The following is a 21,119-nucleotide window of genomic DNA, read 5'->3' on the forward strand; positions in this document are numbered from 1 at the left end:
CAACAAAACAAATACACAACATAACGATGACATCATGACAAGACAACACCAAGATCAAGACTCACTGCCATTAAATATCACATTGCATGTATGTTTCAAAACTACTGTAATACTCACACAACAAAGAGACCAACAGCATTCTAGTATGATACCAGTATTTCATCATTTTCATAGAAGGAAAAAGGGTAAAACATTTCACAAAACAACAGGAGAGGGTAATAATTTCAGTCAGTTCAGTTCTTTTCACTTTAAATGATCATTATTATTATTATGAGACAGTTACCAAAAGTTAATCTGTAATTTAAAAATTGTAAGTGAAGTAGAACAGTTTCCAAATTTTAAAAAATGTGTCGTTCCTCTTTAATGTAGAAGAGATGCTTTCCATTGGTCTAACTTTGTATAGCTCTCTGTACCACTGGGTTACTGTTGGTGGTTTCTCTTTAATCCATTAGAACAGAATACACTGTTTGTCTCAAAGTCTTGTGTTTTGGTCTGTGGTTAATTTGACAGCAAAATAAATTCTGAGCTGTCTCTGTAGTATTACAGAGCTCCACGTTTTCTTTACATTTGCACAGTTTAGGCACAAGTAATAACCCTCAGTTACGTTTTCCTGTCTTGTTATTTCATTTGGAACTGGGATTTGCAATAGTGGGGAGTAGCACACCACACAAAATATAGTGGGACACTGGCAGCTCTTTGTGTGACAGCCCAGGTTCAAATCTGGCCTGTGGTTCCTTCCCCACATGTCCATGAACATCAGGTTGTAGAAGTACTGAAATTACTGTAAAACCCCATTCCTACCTTCCATGCAACATATGATGTTACAGATATTTACATGTACCCTGTAAAGGATGCAGCCCCTGAAATGGGACACAGAGACTGTCAGTTGTGTACTTCGACAATCAGAAATAAACAAAGAATTGCCCTCCAGTTTTTTTAAAGTAACAGAAAAGACTATTGGTGCGCACTACTGCAATCTAGGTGTCTAGGTTTAGTCATTGTTGGTGGTTCCCCTCACTGGTGTCTAAAAATTTCCTGTATCACTGCAGCATGAATAATAACTTAAAATCTAATGACATTACGCTTGTGGGGCAGAAGGCCAGTTAAGGTAATAGATTGGTTGGCATGAGATGGAGAAGGATCTGGTCCATAGACAATGTAAAAAAATGTAGAAACCGTCTGGTTCCTAAAGAGAAGATAAGAAATCCAAGGATGGTGACCGCCATATCTAATGACTCAACCCAACTTTCAGTAGATTTAGTAACAGGCAAAGAAATGGAGTTGTGACCTCCCTGCAACACATTTAAAGTGTGCAAATATTTTTCTGCAAAATATTGATCTTGACCTTGATATAAAGAATCCTCCCCAGTACAGTTTTTATGAGTAAAGAGAGGTGCATTACAGACCAAAACCAGACAGTAATCAGGTTTATTTCTGCTGTAAACATGGGCATGTTAATGTGGACTGAAGTGGGGATTCCATGAATTTTGTACCTCGCCTCAAGTGGACAGCCAGGTACTTCAAAACTTTTCTCTTTTTTCCCTCTTTGGCATTGGTTCATTTTTCAACAAGTATAGTTATACATCTGCAGAGGAGTCATGCAGCAGCATTGTGGACAAGTTGTAAGCGGTGTATAAAAGACTGATTGATGCCAAAATAAAGTGAATTGCGGTAGTCAAGTCTGGAGGATATCAAGGCATGGATGACTTTTTCTAAGTCATCATGTGAAATGAATGTCCTAATCTTGGAAATGATCCTGAGTCGAAAGAAACTACATTTGATGACTGTACTGTACTGTGCTTGTCAAATTTCAGGTAACTGTCAAAAACTACTCTTAGGTTTTTAGCGTGAGATGTGATGTGAATTGATAGCTGACCAAGTGATGGCACTGTGGTGTTAGTGGAGCTGGAAGGATGGAACATGATGACCTCTGTTTTGTTTTCATTTAACTGTAAGAAATTATTAGTCCTCCATGCCCTGGTATCCTCCAGACAGTTAGTAAGGGAAGTGGGTCTGGTTTGGTCATTTGGTTGAAGGGGGAGCTGTAACTGGGTATCGTCTGCATAGCAGTGAAATGAAATGTTGTGTTCCTGAAAAATTTTACCTAAGGGAAGCATGTAGATGGAGAACAGGAGGGACCCTAGGACCGAACCTTGGGGAACCCTACGACAGAGGGGCAGAGGTGGATGAAGAATTGTTAAGTGAAACTGAAAAAATTCTATTTGTGAGGCAGGACTGAAACCAGTTTAGGGTGGCTCCTGAAACTCCAACCCAGTGCTGCAGGTGGTGGATAAGTATGTTGTGATCTACTGTGTCAAAGGCAGCACTGAAGTCTAAGAGGACGAGAACTGTGGAGATGCCATTGTCAGCTACTACAAGTAGATCATTGATGACCCTAAACAAAGCAGTTCTGTGCTGTGGTGAGCCTGAAAACCTGACTGAAATTTTTCAAAGATTTTTTATTGTTAAGGTATGGAATGAACTGACTGAGGACTACTTTCTCCAACACTTTACTGAGGAACGGACGTTTTGAAATGGATCTGTAATTGTTCGAAGATTGTGGAGATCACCTGTGAGTCTGATCCATTGGCAAAAATGTAGAGATGTGTGGAGCATTGTTTAGAAAAGCAAAGTTAATCTAGAAGTAGGTGCTATCATACATGGAGTGCATAAACGGGATCTGGGAGGGCCACTTTAGTGGGTTTCAATGAGTACTATCCTCTAAATTAAGGCTCTAGCATTCATTTTTGCCTTTGCTTTTCTCCATTCTGTGCATAGATAAGATATTACTGGTCTACATAAGCACTTCAATAAGCTACCATGCAGTGGCGTGAACCTTGCCTGTCTGTCTGGCCACATCTGTGCAGACTTTATTATTCCTAATTTAGGTCTGCCAGGGTCAGCCTTTATTGCAATGATGATTCTTTGCGTAATTATTTTTTTCTCTATCTTCTCCTCAGGGTGAGGACTGCGCTACAGCCTGTCCTCCTGGTCTGTACGGACCAAGCTGCATGTCCACCTGCTCCTGCCACAATCACGCATCCTGCTCCTCAGTCGATGGCTCCTGCGTCTGCAGGGAAGGTACAGTCAAGGATGTTAGAAGTCAGATTCAGATGGGGATGCTGGAGGAAGTATTTCTATAACACGAACATCATACTCTGTGCTGAGCTAAAACATGATTAATAGATAAATTTGGACTAGTATTATTAATACTTTAAGGGTGGAGGACCTCATACAGATTAAGGAATATTTTTCAATTTGACACTGAAAACAAATTTTATACTGATGGTCACACAAATCTGATCTGTTTGAGGGGTTTATAGTAGAGATCGGCGGGCCGATTAATCGGGCCGATTATAGCGTATCACAGATTAATCAACATCAGCCAATATGTTGCTGATATATTAACTTTTTTGTTGCGCAGGGATTCCGTCTGTGTGTCCCTGCTGAACTCAGCCCGAGTGCCTGCCCCAAGACATAAGCGAGTGCAGCATCAGCTCTCCCCCACTCAGTGTTGCCAACTTAGCGATTTTGTTGCTATATTTAATGAGTTTTTAGACCCCTCTAGCGACTCTTTTTTCAAAAAAAGCAATTAGCGACAAATCTAGTGACTTTTTCTGATGTTACTGAATAGTTTTGGAGACGTTAAAAGCATGTATCGTTGTTGCTCTTCTCATTGAGCAGCGGGTGCTGCCGTGGCCCCCTCCCCGTCCCTAAGCACTCACAGGCAGCCCAGTCCGCACCAGTCCCTGCTGCAGCCAGACTCACTCAGCTGCCCGTTTCAGACTGGGAGTGGGTTTTGCTGCTTGCGTGTGCTGTGCGTGTCAACTCTGGTCCTGCCGGTGCGGCTTTCACACAGGGTGCAAGTTTTCTGCGTGTTAGCTGCATCTCCCTGCTCTCAAAGCCCTGTCCTTCTACATAAGTTTTACCTCAATAAAACCCCCTAAAAGTGACTTGATTCAGTGTAAAGTGGAAGTTTGTCAGGAACTATTCAAAATAAAAGCATTCTGTACAAGTGAATGGAGTTTCTTTATAGAAATGCTAAACCGGTTATAAAAAAAAACCATTGTAAACATATTCTATGTGCATATTTGCCACAACGATGTAAATATGGCTCTCCATTTATCATTTTCCTGTCTAATATGGTCCACAATCACAACATAAGACTATTATACAGCGTTTTATCGTCATCTAAGTTGCATCTTTGTGAAATAAACAATGATAAATGCAACTGTTAATTCACATGTCAACATTTGTGTTCATGAACAGTATATATCCTGTGTATAGCAATGTTCTTATTTCATATATCGGCCGATATATCGGTTATCCTCCAGTATATCAGATATCGGCTTTTTTTTAGCCCCCAATATCGGTATCAGCATCAGCCCCAAAAATCCCATATCGGTCAGGCTCTAGTTTATAGTTGGTAATCAACAGAGCAGTAAAGGTGACTGACATGCAGATATAAAGGTGCATCTCAGTAAAATGAAATACAATGGAAGAGTTTATTTATTTCAGTTGTTTGAAAAAATGAAACTCATAAATTATAAAGATTCATCAACACAGACTGATCTCTTTCAGGTGTTTATTTCTTTTAATTTTGATGATAATTGCTTACAGGTAATGAAAATCCAAAAGTATTTTAACACATAAATGTTGTACCTCTGAAGAGTATGAAAATGTACAGCACTTAATACTTGATCGGGGCTCCTTTTGCATGAATTACTGCAGCAATGCAGCAAGGCGATCACTCTGTGGCACTGCTGAGGTGTCATAGCAGCCCAGGTTGCTTTGATGGCGGCGTTAAGTGCTTCTGTGTTTTTGGTCCTCTTGGGTTCTTTTATCTTCTTTTTGACAACAGCCCAGAGATTCTCTATTGGTTTCTCTATTGGCATGCAGTTATCCATGTTGCTTGTGCATCTTATTTTACCACACTTTTTCCTTCCACTCAACTTCCTATTAATATTCTGAGATACACACGCTGAAGAGCCAGCTTCTTTAGCAGTAACCTTTTGTGGCTTACCCATGTTGTGGAGGAGGTCAATGGTTGTCTTCTGGGCATCTATCAGGTCAGCAGTCTTCCCCATGATTGTGCAGACTACTGATCCAGACTAAGAGACCATTTAAAAACTCAGAAAACCTGAGTTAATTAGCTGATTAAAGTGTGACACCATGAGTCTTCGATATTGAACTTTTTTACACTATTCTAATTTAATGAGATACTGAATTTTGGGTTTTTTATTGACTGCACCACTACTTTTTAACAGTTTTTTCTGTTTTATGTTAAAAACATGAATTTAATGAGGACTTACTAAATAGAGTGCAGTTTTTTAAAGAGATTCTTGATTTAAGACAAGTGAGTTGCCAAGCTGGGAAGCATATATTGTGGCAAATTGATTTGTGCAGAAGATCCACTTTGTCATAAGTTATTCCTAGAAAAAATGGCCAAAACATTTAAACTTAGCTTAAAAGTAAGGAAATTTGTGTTTGGTAAATTATTTCTTTGTTGTAACAATGCTTCTTGGCAATAAATCTTACACCGTTGGAAAGCCCGCTTATTTTCCTTTTAAATGGTACCACATTTGTAAGGAACATGCATTTGTGGGATGAGCAGCAGAGCTGAGTATGTGGATTCCACTCATGAAAAATTTGCCAGATCTTCTCTGCCAATGCCAAACAGCTTTTTCTGCCATTGACTTTTGTTTGGTGTTGCTGTTTGTTTAGCTCCAACTGGCAGAATGATCAGACATCTTTGATTCTGTTGAAACCTCTTAACACCTTAGTTTATGCACAGATATGGAAAAACCCTGATCTGCTGCAAGCTGTATCACTCTTCAGAAGGTCTTATGAACAAAAACACTATTATGCTATATCTATGTATGTCTGTAACTGGAATTTGTTTTAGTAGTTTTAGAGCTAATGGTATTATTTGTATCTGATCTTAGGGGGTTCTCCAGCACTCTGAGCACCACAACTTTGTGTTTCCCTGGAAACAGTATAAATGACTTATTTTTCAGATTCTGACTTTGTAGGCATTTGATAAACACAGAAATTATTGACTTTAATGGCACTAAATGAAAAAGTTAAAGAACCACTTGTTAGTACAGGACACCACTTCTAGGGTTTGGACAGAGGCTTTCTTTTAATTCACAATGTGAGATAATACCACAATAACAATAAAACAGTATTTCACAAATATTGTGATGTAAAAGTTGCATAAGAATAAAAGGTGTTTTTATTTTTACTCTTTGAACGTATGGCATAGTTGTAAACAGCTCAAAACATGTCCTTTTTGGTTCGTTTCTGTATGCATAAATCACGTCTTGCCCCCCAAGGGGAGTTCGCTGCTGCTGTGTGACGTCATCTGCAAAGAACCCGTACTAAAGTGTCTTTCCATGATCAAAAAATTTAATTTTCTTTTGTTCTTAATGGATTTTAAATTTTTATTGTTTATTCTTTTACTAATATTATTTTATTTTCTCATACATTTAAATTTACAATTTAATCATTGTGTTTGCTAGTGAGAAGGTTAGGAATATGTGGGTCAAGGCGGGACTTTGGTGAAACCAAGTGCACAGTTGTATTTGTGGTATAGTTTTGTTGCACCCTGGCTAACATACACATGGTGAAAATGATAGTTGAAAAAATATATATGGACCTGGATCACAGTGGAGGACCAACTGATCGAGTAGCAGACAGATGCTGACATCCTCTGAGTTCTTTGTAAGATGACCATATCCCGATCTACCCAGAGTTATATAGAGGGTTATTATTTACAAACATATCACACTCTTATTGGGGTGGAATAGAATAATGAGCTTATGGAAAATTCAATATTGAGACCCTGGTGTCTCTGTGCTCTATATTTTCAGGCTGGCAGGGTGTGGACTGCTCCATTCTCTGCTCCAGTGGCACATGGGGTCTGGGCTGTAATCAGACATGTCTGTGTGCAAATGGGGCTGCATGTGACCCTGTGGACGGTACCTGTACATGTTCTCCGGGGTGGAGAGGAGAGCACTGTGACGAATCCTGCCCTGTAAGACTGTTTTTATGACCTAAGCGGGTGAACCAAAGAATTTTATGGGTCTTGAACAACTGATGGAGCTGATGTGTTAAGTTTTAAAACTGTTTTATTTTTTTTAATCATTGTCAGGATGGCAACTATGGGCTGGAGTGTCGTGAGCGCTGTGACTGCAGCCACGCTGATGGCTGCGACCCTGTGAGTGGCTACTGCCGCTGCTACCCCGGCTGGACAGGTCAGTACTGACACCCCATCAGGGAGGGAAGCAACCCCTTTGAACTATGCTGTATTTCTTTATCCGCAGCTTGAAATTGGAGACATCAATTGTTAGTCAGACGTTCTTTTTTTCCAAAACAGGGAAATATGCTGGGGCAATTGAGGTTGGCGTTTTACAGTGTGTTTACAAAATGTCTAAGCAGTGTTTTGTTAATTAAATGTTCAATTTGTTTTGCTACTGAGCCGCTGGGGTGCGTGAATGAGAAATGTGTCTAAATGAATTCTCTTGGCTAACACATTGGATGCTGGTATGCAATCATGCTTATATTGCACCAATTACTGGTTATACACAATGCCCAATGTGAGCCACAAGATAAATATTTGGAGACAGTATCAAATCATCAGCCTGAGATGTTCTCATGAGTCTTAAATGCAGCCTATGATGTTTTTATTTTGGCTCCAGTGATTACTTTAGGTTCCAGGTTGTTGTAAAATCTGACTGAACTAACTGCTGAATTGATTCATCAGGGACTCAGTTTTATTCATATAGACTCCCTGATTGAACTCTCATCTCTAGAGTCAGATTCTTAGTTTTAACTCGAACATATGTTTGCATTTTGTTTCTTGTCATTCCAAACATTTGCTTACAGGGAAAGACGTGAAGGTGGGAAAGTGTGAATGTCACAGCAAGGGTGGGGATCATTATGCTCCAAAAATGAAGTGCCGCATCTGAATGTCAAATAGAGGCGGGGGCTATCTGAGGACCTGGTCTCTGAGCCGGGGTAGAGAGGTGCAGTCAGGGAGGGAATAGATTTCAGCAGGAAAGGTCAAGCCTGTGGGCTCTCAGCAGCCCACTCCACTCAGCCTCCTGAGCTCAGGGCATTTATTCTGGGAAACAATGTGGGTTTTATTATCTGCAAGAACGGAGGCGGCAAAACGGGCCTCTCATGCTCTGAATCCTGCACAGGTCGGGACCATCTGTCAGCCGTAATTGAGTCACAGGGGTGCAGGGCTGGGGGCAACGTGCAGCCCACTGGGCCAGACAAACACACACACACAAACTCGACTCGTAGGGGCTTATCAATGCGCTCTCTGAAGGAAGGAGCACCTAGAGAGCTGGAGATGTGGGATTTATTGCAAGAGGGAGTCGAGGATGGAACAAAATGTTTATTTACAGAAATATTGGAGCTATTTTTTGCTGTAAACACTGTCACATCACTGAGCATGCTAGCTCCAGAGTTTTTATGGCATCCTACTTTGCTCTCAACTTGTTTGGGTTTTGCTTAAACTGTCAAGAAGCTTGACTCTAGGAGTATGTGTAAGTGGCTTTGACCCACACTGTTGTTGCTGAACTGTCGTAAGCCTGACATCAGCCAACAAAGATGTAGAAAAAAGAAGAGATGTGACCACACACTTGATGCTCGTCTCTGTTAAAGAAGCCTTCACCTTTTCATTTCTGAAGAGGTCTCATGTCATAGAGCAGGTAATGTGAGTGTGTGTTTACATGCAGAGAGAGAGAGTGGTTTGCTTTGCTTGGCTGGCTCTGAACAAATTGGATAGTGAGACCTCTGGCACTTCTCAGCGAAAAGCTTCCTTTGAAGAGACTTCAGCTCAGGCTTCTCTCACTCTTTCTTCTCTGTGCTCACTAGGCACCCAAAGCCCCTTCTGTTTGTCACCATTAGACTGAGAAATGTGATGCTCTGTCCGCATTCATTTTCTGACAGTAAAGGCAGTCGCAGGGCTTTTTCTTCCTGGCCTAGCAGAACCTCAAACACGCTCGCACAAGCCTTGCCCTCCTTTTGAAGTCCATGGCTTGGCTTCTGACTAAATCACTGCTACCATGCCCCCTCCTCATCAGCACTAACATTTCCTCTCCTTTACACCTCCATTCCAGCCCTAAGGCGGCCTGATTACTGTATAACATTAGTCCCCAGAGTTTAGTCCAGGTTTAATTCAAAGGTACGGCTCCTGTTCTGCTTTAATGGCCGCACCATTCTTAGATATTCTCACTCAAAGGAAATTTAAAATGAGGCTTCAAACTAAGGGCTGCTGCTCAAGAGGTTACAGAGTTTGTGTGTGAGAATGTGACTGTGTGTGTTTGCAGTATATGCACAGCACATGTTAATGTGTACTGTAGTTTTGAATGCATGGCTGAGAGAAAACACAATGTGTGTTAATGTGCACACTGAGTGTCTTGCATCTACTCTCTGTTTGATACATGTTTAGTTGGACCGATGCCAAACATACAGCGACATTTCTGCACTGTTTTAGCCTAAGTAGTACCTTCTGGGCTCTGTGCTCTACACAAACTCTGCTGAAAGAGAATGGGAGACAAGCTGGGCCCCTCTGGAGACTCAACCCTGTTAATCAACACAGAGCACTGGCAGGAAGCCTCCGTCTGATCAAAAATAAAATACATTTTATAAGGAGAAACTGAGTCAGAAAAGATTGCTGAACTGGAAAAAAAACTTTCCAAACTGCAGCTTCTTCATTTAGGACTTAAATCAATTGAGCATTCACACTGGGTAAATAACCCTCCACCAATCCACAGGGATCTGCCATTGTACACACTTTCAGCCTCTTAAAGAGTGCAAGATGTTTACAATATTTCAGTCTTTGCCTTGTGGAAATCAGGGCTAATAACTGTGTTTAAAATTATATTTAGCCTTTTGTCTATCCCAGTACTTATGTTCATAACTTCGTCGTTTCTGTGCTAAGAGGTTAGCTGCATCCTTTTAACCGTTTTCCCCCCGTGTTTTGTCATAAATATCCATTTAATGGAAATGCTTATATAATTTAAAGCAAATAAACTTTGTGGGGTAAGCAGCTGAGTTATAATATGTCATTTATGAACAATCTGGTCCAACAAGCCAGCTTGTTTGAGAAACATTTTCCTTATTTATTAAAACTTTTAAAAAGCCATGACATGAGGAGCCCTTTGGGGGCAAAAATACAGGCTCCTATTACTGGAGCTGAGCCAAATGATCCCAATATTTATGAATTTCCAATCGCATAAAGCAAAGGCTAGACAGACATTGGCTGTGAAACACAAGTAAAATCAGGGTTTACCTTGACAAATTGTGCTGAACCAAATTGGACTGCTTGGAGGAAACAGACCATATGTGAGCAATGTCTGACTCTGCTCCTCCTCACTTAAAACACAGGTTTATTATCCATCTCTGCCGCTGTTTCTCCATGAATTTTTTAAATTTCTCACCTGACTTTTTCATTACTTTGATGACTCAAAAAGTAGCCCAAGATTCTTTGTTCCCAATCTAAACAGTTTGCACAGCCATAAACATCATAAACATTTGCATTTTGATAGCAAATTCTCGATGCAGAAATCACTGCCTGCCCCCCATTTGGAGTTCTTGGTTGTGATGGAACATCATCTCAAAACAACCTATTTAAATTGTTGTTAGGACTTCTTCCTCTTGAAGTGTCCCAGTTTCACTTGAACATGTCTCAAAGCTGTACAATGGCAAGAAAAAATTATGTGATCCCTTTGAAATGTTCTTTATTGGTCATCAAATGTGATCTGTTCTGCATCTAAGTCACAAGTGTTGGCAAACACAATGTGCTTAACCTAATACCACACAAACAATTTTAATGTTAAAAGTCTTTATTGATGGGGGCGTGCAGATGGTCGAGTGGTTCAAGGCGCTACCCATGCACACAGGCCTGGGTTTGAATCCGGCCTGTGGCCCTTTACCACATGTCTCTCCCCACTCTCTTCCCTGTTTCCAAGTCTATCCATTGTCCTTCCACTATCTAATAAAGGCATGAAAAGGCCCAAAAATAAATCTTAAAAAAAAGTCTTTATTGAATACAGCTATTAAACATAGTAAGAAAGAGAAAGTGAACTCTGGATTTAAGAACTGGTTGAACCTCCTTTGGCAGCAATAACTTCAACCAATTGTTTCGGATAGCTGCTGATCAGACCTGCACAACGTTCAGGAGGAATTTTGGACCATTCTTCCTTACAGAACTGCTTTGTCAAATCCATATTCTTAGGCTGTCTGGTGTGAATGACTCTCTTGAGGTCATTCCATAGAATCTGTATTAGATTAAGGTCTGGGCTTTGACTGGGGCGCTCCTAAAGATGGATTTTCTTTTTTGAAGACATGCTGTGGTAGAATCACTTCGATTTTTAGGGCAATTGTCCTGCTGCATCACCCTGACATTATCCTGGAGGATACCTTGATAAACTTGGGAATTCATTTTTCCCTCAATGATGGCAAGCGGCCCAGGCTCTGAGGAAGAAAAGCAGTCCCAATTCATGATGCTCCCTCCACTGTACTTCACCGTGGGGATGGTGTTCTCATGTTGATATGCGGTACCTTTTTTACACCATATTTAGTGCTGCTTTTCTTAAGCAGTTTAATCTTAGTTTCATCAGTCCACAAAACATTTTCCCAGGAGTGTCAAGGTACTCCTCGGCAAACTTCTCGAGGCATGGCTCACATCAGCAGATGCTTCTTGTGAAGAGCAAACTCAAAATGTTTGAGTGTTTCTATAAGTCACAGTAGCTCTACACCTGCTCAAATCTCTCTTAATAGATTGGACTTCAGATGTGCTAACTCCTGACTCCAGTTACCTCTTTGTGGAGTCATATGCCCAAGGGCTCACTTATTTTTTCCAGCATCACTGTGAATGTTTAATGGCTGTGATCAGTAAAGACATGAAATATTATTTCTATTTGTGTGTTAGGTGAAGCACATTGTGTTTGGCTACACTTGTGACTTAGATGCAGATCAGATCACATTTGATGACCAAAGCATGCAAAAAACTAGATAATTTCAAAAGGTTCACATACTTTTTCTTGCCACTGTGTATCTTTAGAATTTTGGAGATGACAGAGACTCGCAAATTTCAAACATTTTCTTTCATGTTTGATTATGAAAATAAGTCAGTTTGTCTAATCAAAGACTTCCTCTTCCCTGGGTCAGCAGTAATGCATACTAACTTGCCAGGATCAAATTAATGACACAATAGATAAACATGCTGAAGGCCTGATGTTTGGCAACAGAGCAGATATCAGCTGATACTAATGTTCAACCAGTACATCACTGCATCACTAGGCTTTGCCTTTGAGTATGCAGTCACTGAATATTGGTCATTGCTCTGTTTCTGCAGGAATCCACTGTGATAACGTGTGTCCACAAGGCTTCTGGGGACCAAACTGTTCAGTCAGCTGCTCCTGTCAAAACGGAGGCTCCTGCTCTCCAGAGGATGGCACATGCGTGTGTGCTCCTGGATACAGAGGGACATCCTGCAAAAGAAGTGAGCCTTTCTCTTCCATCTTCTGTCTCTTACAAATCCCTCTTCCTAATCCCTTTTTCACATTTACTCATGAAAATTTCTAGAAAATTTCAGTACAGGCTGCTGCTGAAATCTTCATGACTTGCCTGTTCATGTATGCACCTCACAGTGAAAACTTTCCCTGTAGGAAGGGAGGGGCATGGATCTCAGGAGGAAGGACATGACATAAAAAGGACAAAGCAGAATGATGCTATAATGATGGTTTTATGTCTTCATATCAAGGCTGGAAATATCACTACTTGCATAACTTGAAAGCAAAAAAGTAGGAGGCAGCTTCACTACATGAATGAAAAGCTGGTTGCACAGTGGTTGTGTGATAAATTTTCCTGAATCTTTCCTATTACATTCATGCATCGGCTCACCCAAATTGTACAGAAATTTTACCAAAGGGCTGTCTGGAAAAATTCCAGGTATAGAGTGAAAAAAAATCAACCATTGCTCATCTCACATGCAGCTCACCTGAGGGAAATTTTCACTAGTGTCTTGAATGTGTAAAAGCATCATTTGTCCAAACCCTTTTAAAAAGACAGCAGATGCAGAAGTGTGCTGGAGCCCCATCACAGTGTTGACCTTGCTTTGATCTTTGAAGATTTGTTGAAGGGTTGTGCAGGCTGAGAGGGGAAGCACTCAGTTGTCGGTCAAAACTGTTGGAGTATGAACCCTTCATCACTGCTATCACTTAATCACAGTGTCTGTACCCCTACAGCAGCCTGCTCAGACACACACTCTCACACGCATGCCCCTCAGCCCCTCTAGCCCGTCCTCAACAGCCAACTCGCAGTGGGAGGTTCACAGTCCTCGCCCGAGGCTCATCAGAGGGAGTGCGAGCTCTGCTTTCTGAATGGGGTCTGTCTGCGGCCGCTCTCGAGTGATGAGCTCACTGATTGGAAGTGAAATTCAAAGTCACAAACGTGTAAACATCAATTTGAGGGAGAGAGCTGAGAACCTTAAACAAGCCCTCTTTGTGAGAGAGAGAATCATTACTCCTCCTAATTCAATGTGTACACAGGTTATGTTCTCATCTGCTGAAAACCTCATAATTCCAGTTTTGCTGTTTTTCCTTTATGTGGAAACTTTAATTAGAGGATTATGCTTCTCCAGAGGCTCATAAAGGTGTATCACACCTGCTGCTTTTTATCATTCAAAGCCAGTTGGGTAAACTTAACATTGCATGGATGCCAATAACAGCCAAGGCTGTTTTTGTCTGTCCTCCCAGGGTTCTTCTGTTGGAAATACCTGATTTCTCCCCTGAGAGCTGTGATATTTAAGTAGGAATCATCCCAAATCACTGCTATGAAAATAGAAGCATATCTTTGTTTTCAAAGGCGCTCCCCTTGCTAGAGTATACAATGTGTTTTTATTTAAGGTGGAATCTCCTATCAGTGTTGCACAGATCATGCTCTTTCTGTAAAATATTAGTATAATTACCTTTCTACCACCTTGGATATCTCTTTACGGTCCCCATTTTTTCCATAAAACACACATTACTAATGCTCCATTGTGTCTTTCCTGACATTTATAGATCATCAAGCTGCTCTCCAGCCTCTACATAAAACGGATTTCATAATTCTCCCAACTATTTTACTATTCACTCTCTGGCAGCACATGAAATGGAGGTGATTACAATAAAGTCTGACTTTTCTGCTTTCTCCCTCCCACTGCTGTCTCTGCAGTTTTAATTCTTCCAACCATGATTTTTACTGTACTACCATTGATCACTCTTGTCATGCCCTGTTTTATTATTATATACCTCTTGTGCCTTTCAACTAGTGCTGGGCAATCAATTGATTTTTTTTTTAAATTTCAACTACAATTATGGCTTCCAGTGATCATGAAAACAAGGTAAATGTGATTAGACCATCATTGGGCAATATTTTATTATCCTTATACATGCCTGGTAGGGGAGACACCATGATCAGAAAGACGGTTTACACATGGTGAGGACCACCTATTGCACTGCGACCTGGGCTGACCTGTGTGAATATCCAGAATGTGGGAATCTTGACTGCATAATTTCTGATAGTGGAGGACTGCGCCCGTGCTCTACCTTGATGATCACTCAGCAGTCAGAGTTGCTCTGATGACCACCCCACACTCAAAGAGTCACTCTGATGACCACTCAGCAGTCACAGAGTCACTCTGATGACCACTCAACAGTCACAGAGTCACTCTGATGACCACTCAACAGTTACAGAGTTACTCTAATGACCACTCAACAGGCACAGAGTTACTCTGATGACCACTCAACAGTCACAGAGTCACTCTGATGACCACTCAACAGTCACAGAGTTACTCTAATGACCACTCAACAGTCACAGAGTCACTCTAATGACCACTCAACAGTCACAGAGTCACTCTGATGGCCACTCAACAGTCACAGAGTTACTGTGACGACCTCTCAACAGTCACAGAGTCACTCTGATGACCACTCAAAAGTTACTGCTTTCACTTTTACCTTTTTCGCACTGATACACCTTTTCAACCCAGTCCACTTTATATGCTTTTGTATATATTTTTATTTATAGATTATTTTAGTGCTCTACAACCTCTTTGTTTACTCAGTATTGGTCTTTTTCACATTGACCCGTTTATATATGTATTTCCAGTTGAAATCTTTGTCTCTTTGCAGTAAAGCCATTCTTGGCTTTCAATTTTTCACCCTTATTATAAAGCTTGGTTCATCTATTTGAATGCAGTTACTGTCATGTCTGAGACTTGTATTTAAAATCATGTATTTATAGTATTCATTTTGTACATAGTTGTACATATAATGTATATTTTTTTTACACAAAATGTTTACATTTTAAAGGAAGGCATTTGATATAGATGTAAAATCAGTGAGAAATCTTGTTTGATAACCTTGATCTCTCGATTAAGATAACCATGATTATCATTTTGCCATTATCAAACACCTCTACATCCAACACTGTCAAATGGTTTCCTCTCCTTTCCCAATCCTGCTCTCCAGTCTGTTCCCCGGGGTTCTACGGGCACCGCTGCAGCCAGTCGTGTCCGCAGTGTGTGCACAGCACCGGGCCTTGCCATCACGTCACGGGCCACTGTGAGTGCCTGTCCGGCTTCTCTGGCTCACTGTGCAACCAAGGCAAGTAGCCTTCTGGGTCTTTTTGACCTTTTCATGCAGTTCCCCTTACTGTAAGACTCATTCACTATGAAGTTTAAGTCATTACTACTGGAAATGGTAAGCATACTCCACTGCTGAAAACTTTCTAACATTATGCCTCGCCCAGATAGAAAGACAGTGTTTAGATTATGAGGAAATAAAATCTGTTTTTAATTGAAAGGTAAGAAGATAATTGCAAAGCGCTAGGGCAATTTTAAACTGTATCAAAAACTAATTTTAAGCTGATACTTTCAGTATCTCATAATACCCTAGGATGGATTTATATTCATTGAACTCCTGTGGCAGCATTTTTAGAGGACACCTGTATATTTAGACCTGTGCAGTCTTGCTGTGCTCTAATAGGATCAACTGATGACCTGCTGCCTCTCCCACTGGCATCTCAGCCCTGAAATTTTGAATAATGGCCGTAATCTGTGCACTCCAGACCAAACAGCAAAAATGAACCTTCAACAGGATCTGAAATATTGCTGCGACCAACTTTTCTACCACAAAGAATATGTCATGTAAATGTTGGTGTTCCTCCTCCTCCATATAGAGAGCTGCGTGTCGTTCCTTTTTTTACAAATAGACAAAGGCGCAACACATGAGCATACCTTTTCCTCTTGTTAAATTTAATTTGAAGGCAGACCCAGGGAAACTTTCTCTTTGTGCTTTGCTTCAAAGATGGTGTTTGAATCACACAGGAAGATCTTTGCCGACAAAAAAAAAAGTTTGTAGCCTGTGTGATTCTTCTTTACAGATCCTTGTTTCAGGCTGGGATGTGTTTGATATGGATGTTTTCACTTTTAGAAACCAGGAGAGACTTTAAAACATCTGTTTGAATTTTCGTAGGCAATGTACATTTTACATGAATAAATATTTTGATGATAAAGTTATACAATTATTGTTGACAATATCACAAATGCTTTACTTTGAAAAAAAGAATGAGGTGTATAGTCAGGACAAAGCAAGTTTTACTGTCCTGTACCAAGTCTGTGTAAAACCTTGAAAGTATATAAATGTCTTAAAGGGCATGTCAGTTCTCAACTATATTTAATTTTGGGTGTCAACAAGGTACATTTCTACGTATCAAAGTCTTTTGTCTCCTTCTCCTTCAGTAGTGGGGAAAAATCTACCCATGTGTGGTAGTTGTGGGACCGTATTAGTCTTGTCAGTGGTTGCAGAAGCTCCCACACTATGTCGAGGAAGACATACTAGTGAACTGTAGATTTTACTTCTAATAATTTACCTTTTTTTAAATAAATTACCAAAACACAGAGGGGAATTTTTGAATTCTCTTTCATGGCTTTGAGCAATGTCTTACAAAATAAAAGTTTAATAGGCTAGCTGAAGGCAGAGGAAAAAGGGAAAAAAAGGGAAGCCAGTCCTAATTTGTCAGACTATAATTACTGTTGAGCAGGCGTTGGGCCGCAGGGGACAAAGGTGGCCAACAACATGAACATTCTCCTCTTGTTGAGCCCTGTTGGCGTCCTCACTTGTCCTCTGTCCAGCACAAAAAGTCCCGGCTTAATGAAGCTCTCCCGGTGTGCTGAGGCTTGAATCCCCAGAAGCAGCAGTATGGGGGAGCCAACCTCGTGGCCTAATGACAACCTGCTTCAAGGAGCTTGAAAGAGCTCTCAAGAAGAGGGGAAAGCCAGTTGAAATGTAATCATTAAAATCATCCCACATGAAAATGAGTCAGACCCATCTCTTTCACAGCCAGCAGCCTTATCTGATATTTCTGACGCTGGGCTATTCTCTTTATGTGAGGCCTTTGATGTATCTGCTGCTGCTGGAGCTCCCTGATCCTGGTGCTTAGAAACACCTTGGTTCAATTTGTCTCGCAGCCCAACAAGAAAACACAATGGAGGTTTCATTGGAAATGACATCTTTTATTGAAGAGTGCCAGAGAGCATTTAAATATTAATTTCATAAAAAATGTATACAGTGGTCTGTGTACATGGTCTATTTTAATTCTGTGGCACATCACTCATTCCACTCTTGTGAGTAGAAATGGGGCAGTTGTGCCACTGGAGGCAGTGATTGACTCCTCCTTTTGTTGAAACAGATCACTTCATGTCCACTCAAATAGAACAATATCATCCATTAGAGGGATGTGTTTACACAACCTCTCACAAAAACAAGTTTGTTTGTATGAGTGTACTCGCACTAATGTGTCCAAGTTTGGTGTCATAATGTTAATGGATTTCACTCATCTTTGCATGCAAGTGAAAATATGCAGATGAGGGTTGTTTTTTTAAAATAATGATTTGTTTTTTTGGGTTTGCAGTCTGCCCTAGCGGCAGGTTTGGGAGGGCCTGTGCTGAAATCTGCCTCTGTACCAACAACGGCACCTGCAACCCCATTGACGGCTCCTGTCAGTGCTTCCCTGGTTGGATAGGAGAGGATTGCTCTCAGGGTAAATCTTTCCTCCTTTATCACATGTTAAGTTCTCGTATTTCTCTCATTTTCCCCTTTCATTGTCTGTCTCCACCCTTAATTTCTCCCTCACTCTTACCTTCATACACATTAATCATTTTCATGACCCTACACATTCCAATACTCACCCCTAGCTTCAGTGTATTTAAAACAGATAGCTTGCTAAAATGATTGTTGTAATACATTATGCTCTTTGATTTACGGCGCTGTAGGCCAAAGATCATTAGAGGAGCTTTGAGCCATCCTGCTATGGGAAATTGATGTGCGGTTTCTTTATTGCATTAACTTAAGATCAAATGGATGTAACATTAACTCTGCTATTGTTTGGGTTATTCAGTCAGCACAAATGTCTGCTCATAAATTACAGAAAACAAGCTTTTTTAGGTAAAGATCTTGCAGGATTTTATGCTGGAATCTTTATAAAGATACAGAAGACTCTTTCCACATATAGGGGATATTTAACCTCAAAATTGTGTTTTCTGTGCTCCATGTTTGCATGCATGTCATACATTATATGTTTGAGGGTGTATGACAATGAGTTTGTGTCTCTGGCGTCTGCAGCCTGTCCCTCGGGGCACTGGGGCCCTGATTGTCTCAACTCGTGTAACTGTCACAACGGAGCTCAGTGCAGTGCCTACGATGGGGAGTGCAGGTGCAGCCCTGGTTGGACTGGACTCTACTGCACACAGCGTGAGTCTCTTCCCTCTGGTTAGCAGACACACAGTGACATCTACTGGCAGTCCAGCTGAATTCCAGCAGACAATGGGCAGCAGATATGTTTTTTAGAGACAACTGGGTGTTATTAGCTTTTCATTCTCAGTTTTTTTTAGATGGAGCAACATCCAAATAACACTAATGGTCACTTCATTAATTTGCTTATTATACATTCCAGTCATTCACCCAGGGATACTGCAGTTCATCAAACATCAGTCCACCAATTTGAATTCCATTATCTTTCACCCCGAGGGGTTTACTCAGTCCTTTTTGTGGTGTCATGCTCTTTTGCATGAAAATGGCATTTGTTATAGCAGCTTTTTCACACATAAAATCTCACTATTCCCAGTTTCAGTGTTCAGTATTTCCACCTCGGTTCTTTTGAGACCATAACCAGATTTTCTGCTGAAGCAGGAAACGTTTCATTTCCATTCATCCACATTGTCCCTTATTGAGTATGCTGCAGAGACATTGAATGATATTGATTTTCCTGTTCCCCTGCTTTATAACCTTGACTCTTTATGTTGTCTCCCCCCTCCTTTCTCAACATTTTATACATCTCTGTCCCAGGTTGTCCTTCAGGCTTCTACGGCAGGGACTGCGCTGAAGTGTGCCGCTGCCAGAACGGTGCAGACTGTGACCACAACAGTGGCCAGTGTGCTTGTCGAACAGGCTTCATTGGGACGAGCTGTGAGCAGAGTTGAGTAGGCCCGGCACATTTTAGCTTTAAACAAAATTACCCTGTCAATGAGTGTGGTGTGTGTGTGAGTGTGTGTGTTGTATAAACACTTTGGCTCCCACTCTCTAAGTGCTTTAATTTTGATGGATGTAGTAATGCACCTCTCTCCCATGCAGAGTGTCCTGCTGGTACATTTGGATACGGCTGCCAACAGCTGTGTGAGTGCCTGAACAATGCTACCTGCGACTATGTGACCGGAACATGTTACTGCAGCCCCGGATATAAAGGCATCCGCTGCGATCAAGGTGAGAGGTGATCGGGATGATCAAAGCTCTCTTCTATATCATCACTCCATTACAGGTGTGTACATGGTGTTTAAACAATCCCACTCTGTGTGTGTTCTCTGTAGCAGCTCTGATGATGGAGGAGCTCAACCCGTACACAAAGATTAGCCCAGCCCGAGGCTCGGAGCGTCAGTCCGCAGGGGCCGTCATGGGCATCATCTTCCTACTCCTCATCATCATGGCCATGCTGAGTCTGTTTGTGTGGTACAGACAAAGACAGAGAGACAAAGGCCATGAGATCCAGCCCAGTGTGTCCTACACACAGGCCATGCACATCACCAACACAGACTACTCCCTGTCTGGTGAGTCTACTTAAAATATGAGCTTGTCAACAACAGTACAATCACAAAAAGGTGAGGAGGAATTTCTGAAGCAAAAACAACTAACAACTATGGGTTGCAGTTTCTCAAAAAATAGTACCAATTGTCTTATCTTGATCTTTAACGATAACTTTCCTTTATCCTCGCACACATATTAATCATGAAAAATGTGGGGGTAAAACATGAATAAAGCACCCAGAAATATTTAAATTCAGGAGACCACATGATATATTTTGACTTGACTTTGTCTCTAAGACAGTAAAACTAAATTAGTTACACTGATTGGACTACTCTTTAATAATAAAAAAGCTTTTTCACTCTTGTATTTGATTTAAGATCAGTATATATAAAGAGTGATTTTAATAAATGTTATAAGTAAATGTTTTTCAAAGCCATATTCTGTAGAAAATACTGGACAAAGCTTTGGCAATGTCAGATATTTGGCCACTTAAGAGGTTTTTATCCAATTTGCAACAAGCCAGAACAAGTTAAAGTACTGGTCTATAAATCTACTCAAGTAAAAATAAAAAATATTTTATTAAAAGTTTACTTTTACTGTACTGAAGAGCTACTGAGTTCTACAATAAAATATGATCTTTCCTTATTGGAAAGAATGACAAGAGAATAGACCTCCAACCAGTTCATTCAGGGAAAGTAACACCTCTTTAATAAAGCAAAATACACAGCAAAATTGATAGTGTCATTTAAAGAATATAACTCATATAGAGAGTTAAATGTAACACTTTATAAGTTTATAATTTAGTCCACACTACATATAGTTAAACTGCAATTTTTAAATGTTAGATATTTTACAATAATAACTGTTTGCAAATTGTGGCAAGGTGGGCCTCCTCTGGCAAGACCAAAGCAGAGAGTCAGCCTCACAGGAAAGCAATTCATACTGATGAATAAAAATGCACAATGCACCCTTTAGGAACACCCA

General features: G+C 40.7%; 1 protein-coding gene and 1 non-coding gene across 2 annotated transcripts in view; both read left to right on the forward strand.

Annotated features, from left to right (window-relative positions):
• The window catches only part of megf11 (multiple EGF-like-domains 11), a 131,973-nt gene that overhangs the window by 100,759 nt on the left and 10,095 nt on the right, over positions 1-21,119 (forward strand). Inside the window, exons 13-22 of the mRNA XM_041794645.1 lie at positions 2,961-3,081; positions 6,873-7,036; positions 7,154-7,256; positions 12,374-12,520; positions 15,528-15,662; positions 17,971-18,099; positions 18,681-18,809; positions 19,404-19,532; positions 19,689-19,817; positions 19,922-20,158. Of these exons, the coding sequence (XP_041650579.1) occupies positions 2,961-3,081; positions 6,873-7,036; positions 7,154-7,256; positions 12,374-12,520; positions 15,528-15,662; positions 17,971-18,099; positions 18,681-18,809; positions 19,404-19,532; positions 19,689-19,817; positions 19,922-20,158 (1,423 nt within the window). The remainder of the gene's footprint in view (positions 1-2,960; positions 3,082-6,872; positions 7,037-7,153; positions 7,257-12,373; positions 12,521-15,527; positions 15,663-17,970; positions 18,100-18,680; positions 18,810-19,403; positions 19,533-19,688; positions 19,818-19,921; positions 20,159-21,119) is intronic.
• On the forward strand, positions 14,446-14,610 carry LOC121515810. The gene has a single exon (XR_005992401.1). It is a non-coding gene; the product is annotated as a U1 spliceosomal RNA (small nuclear RNA).

This window comes from Cheilinus undulatus, linkage group 9 (assembly GCF_018320785.1).
Source record: "Cheilinus undulatus linkage group 9, ASM1832078v1, whole genome shotgun sequence".
In the NCBI taxonomy this organism is placed as follows: Eukaryota; Metazoa; Chordata; class Actinopteri; order Labriformes; family Labridae; genus Cheilinus; species Cheilinus undulatus.